The 6,874-nt window shown below is 44.4% G+C and overlaps 1 protein-coding gene across 1 annotated transcript; it reads right to left on the bottom strand.

Annotated features, from left to right (window-relative positions):
- Positions 1-2,923: 2,923 nt before the first annotated feature.
- On the bottom strand, positions 2,924-3,843 carry LOC147433467 (uncharacterized). Its single transcript, XM_086490412.1, has 2 exons — positions 3,663-3,843; positions 2,924-3,378 (listed from the first exon to the last, which is right to left on the bottom strand). The coding sequence occupies exons 1-2, from the start codon at positions 3,841-3,843 to the stop codon at positions 2,924-2,926; spliced, it is 636 nt and encodes a 211-aa protein (XP_086346538.1).
- Between the last annotated feature and the right edge of the window lie 3,031 nt (positions 3,844-6,874).

The following is a 6,874-nucleotide window of genomic DNA, read 5'->3' as shown; positions in this document are numbered from 1 at the left end:
AGACTTTATGCATTTGACCTCTTCATTCAATTTTGTGGTGCGCAAAGCATGATAAGAGGGGGGAACATACGAAGGACCTTCTTGTCCAATAGCTTTCACGATTTGCAAAAAGTAAGGGCTCCTTACTTTCGATGTAGGAACATCTTCAACATAAAAAACCTGTGCAAGGCTTGGTCTGCTTGCTTCCGTGTTTGCAAGACAAATGCACTTGCCAAACCCCTTTGAGAAGCCTTCCTCTTCTTTCTTGAGGACCCCACATTGGACTTGGAAGAGCCACTTACATTAGTCGTTCCCCTAGCATGCCTACTTATTGAAGCACCTCCTTGAGCTTGAGAGGCATTTCCTTCCAAATCATTGACCAATGCATCCACAAAAGCAGCCCTATCTTCTCCCTTTGGCCTTGCATCTGCATGCAATCTTCTAACAATCTCTACAACATCGACTAGGGCCTCATCACATGGGCCTCCCACACCATGGCCAGTAATGCCCAAAATATGTGCACGGATACGCAAAGGACCATCATCCCATGAATACCCACAATATTTACATTTGCAGGTCCATTTTCCTTTTGGGAGGCACTTCACTTGCTGCACATGTTGCCACTCGGGACGCTTGGTTCGGCCCATCTAGATTCTGTACAGTGTGTTGGCTCTCGCAAGAAAATGTCACACCACGAATTGGTTTAAGCTTCATGGGCGTGGGAGAAGATGAAGGACCGAGGTGAGCAAGAGATGGCAGGACTCGAGACTCGAGAGGATGGGATTGCCGTCAAATATCATGGTCCCTAAGTCTTTGAAGTGCTTGCATACAATATACAGAGAGCTGTAGACATAATATAGAGAAGCGAAACTGTTTGCACGGCCAAATTAATGAATCGGTAAAATTTTGGGGATTTTTTGTCTTGCGCTGCTTGGCCGTACGAAATGACATTCCGTACGCTTTCCATACCCATACTCGTACAGCAGCCAGGTTGACCAAAATGGACGTGTTAAAAAAAAACTATGATTAGTAGTGGTGATGGAGGGCGTGCATGTCTATGAGTGTGTGTGTGTGTGTGTGTGTGTGTGTGTGACAGATGGATGTGCAAGTAGGAGATGGCGATGACCTGATGTGATGGGAGAAATCAAAGAAGGAGGATGGGAAGAGCAGATCGCACGTAGAGAGAGAGAGAGAGAGAGAGAGAGAGAGAGAGAGAGAGAGAGAGAGAGAGAGAGAGAGAGAGAGAGAGAGAGAGAGAGAGAGAGAGAGAGAGAGAGAGAGAGAGAGAGAGAGAGAGAGAGAGAGAGAGAGAGAGAGAGAGAGAGAGAGACCCTAAGGGTCTTAATTGAGGAGACTAGGGCATATTGCAGCACTGCAACAGTGTCGGCCAGGGGAGAGTGTGCAGGCTGCCGGAGTTGAGAGTGATCAAGCGAAGACGGGGGGAGGTGTGGAGCAAGGGTTGGAATGCGAGGAGTCTATAGGCGGCTATTGGATTGCGATGGCGTGCAGGGATTTATGATCCGACTGCTCTTGCATTGTGCAAGAAGGGCAGGCTGTAGTTGTGGATTAATTTCCCATTCGATGAAAAGCAGCATTTTTGCAGAAAGAGAGAGTCTCTCTCTCTCTCTCTCTCTCTCTCTCTCTCTCTCTTTCTCTCTACACATGATAACCTGAGGTAGGAGAGGTTGCTAGAAGATCAAGGCTTTGGGATGTGGTGTGCAGAGCGAGGGAAGGGGAAGGGGACTGGTCAGTAGAGGAAGCGATGCATAGGAGGCTTTGGGAGGTGGTGTGCGTACACGCAGCCATGGCTTAGAGGCAATGTTGGAGGTAGACCATTTGTTTTCCTGGCTTTGGGGATTTCCAAATTCCTTGGATTCCTTTGGAATCTATGTATAAAATGAATTAGTTTCATGATCATAGACCGAGTGGAAAATGGAAATAAAAGGCAAAGCGTATGGCTTACGCTTGGCGGCAGTTCATCAAGTGAAAAGCAAGCAAAATTGTACTTCCTTTCGTTGCTAGAGGAGAAAACTCCAAATGCCTCTCAAGTTTTGACCTCCTGCATGCCGCATGCGAGATTTGGATCCCAGCTCTAGCCAGAGTGGTTTGTGCTTGGAGGATGCACTTCCACCCTTAAAAAACCTTGTTTTCCCACCTCTCAAGCATCGTGTTCCGCCTTGGTGACCTGCCTGCCCCGCCACTTGCTACCTTCCTATCCCTGCTCGTCATCACCTCGCCCACCATTTGCGATATTCCTTGTTGTTTCCTACTCCTTAATCAATGGAGGACGCTTAAGTTCTCAAAAGATAATTTCTCCATATTTTCTTCAATGATTTATTTTCAAGCATTTGCAAAAAAATAAAAAATTCCAAAATAAAATGGATCTTTTGCAGATGCTTCTCTCAATTGTAGCCGAGCCAACTCTCTCTCTCTCTCTCTCTCTCTCTCTCTCTCTCTCTCTCTCTCTCTCTCTCTCTCTCTCTCTCAATTTGTGAACAACTCCTACGTGTGAGGTGGGGTCATACATGCTATTTGAATAATCACAACATGATTAACTATTATGAATCTCATGGTGAAACTTAAAAAAAAAAAGACTAAAACAAAGTTCAAACAATTATAAACTTTATGAGACATAGAAGTAAAGGAGAAAACATTATCCATTTTTGACAATCTATAAATCAAAATTGGTCACTAGAATCCAAGCAACAAGACTATCATGTCAAATTCGAAACATTTCAGGTGCCATCGATCGGGGTGGAACAAAGAGACTCATTATTACAAATGCATTCTATGTGGGACTACTATGGCGGAGCCTTGAAAACAACCCAAGTCCTAATGGAACGCTTCCCCTCACTTCATGACTTGCATGTAGGTAAAATTATCGTATTATTCCTTGTGTGCACATCCCACACACACATGGCCTGCTATGCAGTGCAATAAAAAACTAAAAACCCACCACAAGCCACTCAATTGAGTACTCACCTTTAACGTATGGTGTGGATTTGATAAACTCTATTGCAGGACCTGGGTACGAATGAACTGCTTCTAAATATGGGAGAAGACTACCAAGGAGTACATTATTGATGCCTAATCCCTCATATTTTCTAACATGTATTAGCAAGTGAGGTGGATTATGTATGGCCTTTTCAGGATCCTCCTCCACAAGGATGGTGTCTGAAAGTGATGTGACCAATTGAGCAATGAAAGCTACAAGGAAATTCTTGACATACAATACTCTTGATGTTGATCCCCTTCTCTCCAGGTGTCTCTCCTCACAATGTGCTTGGTTTAGCATAAATTTAAATTTGAGCTCACCATATCCTACCTCTTCATAGCTACTTTTCAAGAGTCCCATCACTTCCACTAGATTGTGCTCTTGCATTAAACTCCATACTCTGACTTCAAAAAGTTGAAAGCCAACTCTAAGGAATCGAAGAACTCCAAGATAGGGGGACAACCATTCGTCCTATATTTTGTTGTTAGTTGACGATGCGCTATCCAATCGCCATCGCTTCAAGAGAACGCCATTCAAATCGAGGACTAAAAAGTTTTTTTGGCCATTTTGCATATATGTGCATGCAAGGGTGCCAAGTTCCAAAAACACACGATAAAGGATTTCCATAAGTACTTCCTCTTTTTATCTTAGCCACCTTGAAATGCAAAATGTTTATTTAAACACTAACCTTCAAGGAGCCTTGACAGCTCGCTAGCCACCTCCGATCTCTCCACAAGGGCAACATGCCTTCCCATGCATAGAGCCACTCGCTTCATGATGTCAACACCTACAAATGCATGCAATATCACCCCACCTTCCTCTGTGTATGTGGTTATCACCATTTCATGGAATTTATCGCTTTTTTCCATAGCCCCTACAGCATGTAACAATGCACATATGGACAATTTCTCTCTAGTGGCTGTCAATTTCTCCCCCCCTCTCTCCTAAAAGGGGGTCCCTCTAATAATGTGCTAATCCTTCCCTCCCTTTCTCTCTACTGTACCATCTCTCACTTCTCTTCACTTCACCTTGCAAGTTGCTTCCTTTTGATTTTCCCTCCCAAAAGCTCTGCAGCAAAAGTTTGAACCTCCTTTCCCTCCTCAAGCTTACTGCATTCTTGAGGGATGCATTCTCCTCAAGCTGAAGTTCTCCATTTCTCCATGGGCCTCACTAAACACCTCTAGCTAAAGCTGAAGATCTGCAACATATCCGTCTGCTAGATCATCCCTCTTTCTTTCCTCAATAGGTTTCCTTCTCTTCTCCATTAAGCTCTCTAGAGAGGATCTACTTCCCTCTTAAGCTTTGCAACATTATCTTCCCCATTAAGCGAACAAGCAGGTGGAGCAGCATAGCAGTAAGTGGAATCCTTCACCTTTGTGTATCATCAAGAATCTTGCTCTTTATAAAGCTGAGAACATGGATGTGCAATGTCTAATCATAAGTGTTTGTCTGCAGGTTGTGCCACTATTCCCCATGGCATCATCAGGTACTCAACGACCTAGGAGTGTCATTGACTACATTTCTTGCAGCAATGTACAAAATAACAATGAATATTGGGTGACAATGGAGTTCAAACGAATGATGTGGGTGACAATGCAGTCTAGCTCAAGAGGTGCACACAAGGTCTCAAGGAGACACATGGCTTCTCGAGGAAACCATTGGAAGGGAAGAATCATGGAGTTCAAGCAAACACAAGATGGCAAGAGGCTTGCGACGGTGCATAATGTGTATGTTGCTTCACAACTGAAGCTAGAGACAACAATGGCTCCATGGAGGTTTCCTGCAAATTGTAAATTTACTCCTCTTTCAAGTTTTTTGGTTGTCTATTTGGTATTTTTTCCTTGTGTGTTGCTGTTGATGATTGTAAGATTTCCATTGCTTGTTCATGTTTGCAGATGGTTTTCCATTCAATTTTGTAGAGTGGGAGCCAATAGAGTCCTTCACAGGAACTTTTGAGGCCATCCACACTGAGCTTGGCAAGTTTCTCTATGCTGGCTGTCCTTCCTCTGAGCTTGCCTCACGTGATATTTTGTTTATAATCATACTTATGTCACACCTAAGAGAAATGGGTATGGTAATCTTTATCCCGTTCACTCGCCAACCTTGGAGAGTTTGAAATGGCCTAAGCCAGACAATGCCTTGATCGCAGCAACCGAAAGGAGAATCGAGGTGGATGTGCAAGTAGCAATCAAGTGCACCTATGGTTCCCACAAAGCCACAGTAACATGGTTTATGTCTCTTCATGTGTTTGTGTTTATATTTCGTCTTCAGAGTGTTCATAGGACACCAACAATATGGACTTGCAAAGGGGGAAGTGCGATCAATGGATTCCTTACAGCTGGATGGGAAACTAAGGTGGTCAACCACTAGGGAGATAGAATCAAGTGCTCTGTAGTTGTTGACAATGTGGTGTTCAGATACCATATTGAGAAGCAAAGCTTGTCGATGGTCTTTCCCTATAGAAGATGGAAGCTGACGATGGGAGGCACTAGACTCTGATGTTGCTGCTAGAGAATCAGTTGACCTGCAAATATGCCTCCATGATGATGTAGTACACCACATTACAATGAATAGTGACTGGGACCTCAGTCACCTTTGCAAGTATCTTAATCTCAAATATACCTTGCCCAAACAATATCTCTTTGTAATCAATGAAAAGGTCGTTTGCTCCAAAAAAGAGAAGAGCTTTTTGTGTGAGAAAGTTCCATTTCCACGACATATTTTGTAAAAGCTTGTAACTGACAGGGATTTTGCTCCATTAATACATACGATATTTTGAATCTTGTTTTTGTGCATACTTGTTTATTCTCAACTTGTTCAAGTTTTTGATTGAAATGTGCAATTTTTTTTGATGTGGAGCACAAATGTTTTCAATGTTGGTGTCTTTTTTTTGCGAGAAAAAGATCCTTCTATTAGCTAATGAAACTGTCCATAAGGCTACAACCACCTCTACGAGAGAGGGCTACAACAATCATGATGGGGAGACTCTCCCAATGAAAAAACAACATATGTACAATGAGGCTAAATCAAGAGATAGGAGGAGGGAAAGGTCACACAGGTGGACGGTAGTGCCATCATCTGAGTACACCCTGGACCACGGTGAAAAAAGGCCCAAGACGCCAGAGTTGAAGGAAAGCCTCTCTATGCTCCCGCATGCGGTCGGAGTCTCTTGAACTGTCCTTTGAGAGTATGGATCAGATCTAGCCAAAGATCACAAACAGTCTCTGCTAGTGGTACAAAGCGAGCCTTGAAGATGCGGAAGCAGCGGGCCCGCCAGATGAACCAGAGTGTCAGGCTGCTGATGAGCTCCCAACACTCCTCTCTCTCACTGCACCACTTCTGTGGAGTAAGCTCTATAGCAGGCTGGAGTGTAGGTCGAACCCCCTGCATCACTATCATCCTATTGGTGGAGGATAGCTCAAACTGAAGTGCCAGACCCATGAGAGTGGACCAAGCAGCTGCCCCCCAAGTGTACTGCCGAGATGTGGAAAGAGTTGGCATCAGCCGAAGAATACAAAGCCACACCTGCTATGCCAAAGGACAATCCTAAAGACATTGACATTGACTATCCACAAGATGATCACAAGCTGCACATGCAGTCGAGAGACCACTATGTTCAAGCTAGCTCGCCACTGCTGTAGCTCGGTGTGCAACCAGCCATTGGAACAAAGTGACTCGCCTTGGTTGTCTGAAGTCCCACAACCCTCTCCCAAAAAGCTACCAAGAACTCAGTTGTGAGACCCTCCTCCTGCCAATGAGGTGCTGCATAGCAGGACGAGCCTCTCTTTGTGCTGACAGTGTACTAAAAGAAAGGGACACCTGGATGATTTGTTGAGGTGAAAGGGTCCCTCCAAATCCACTCTCCAGGATCCCACTGTACTCGTGCCAGTGGATAGATCT

The sequence above is a fragment of the Adiantum capillus-veneris genome, chromosome 19 (assembly GCF_014529385.1).
Source record: "Adiantum capillus-veneris isolate H3 chromosome 19, ASM1452938v2, whole genome shotgun sequence".
Taxonomy (NCBI): Eukaryota; Viridiplantae; Streptophyta; class Polypodiopsida; order Polypodiales; family Pteridaceae; genus Adiantum; species Adiantum capillus-veneris.
Note: the sequence above shows the minus strand (reverse complement) of the source record. Positions and strands in the feature narration are given on the sequence as shown.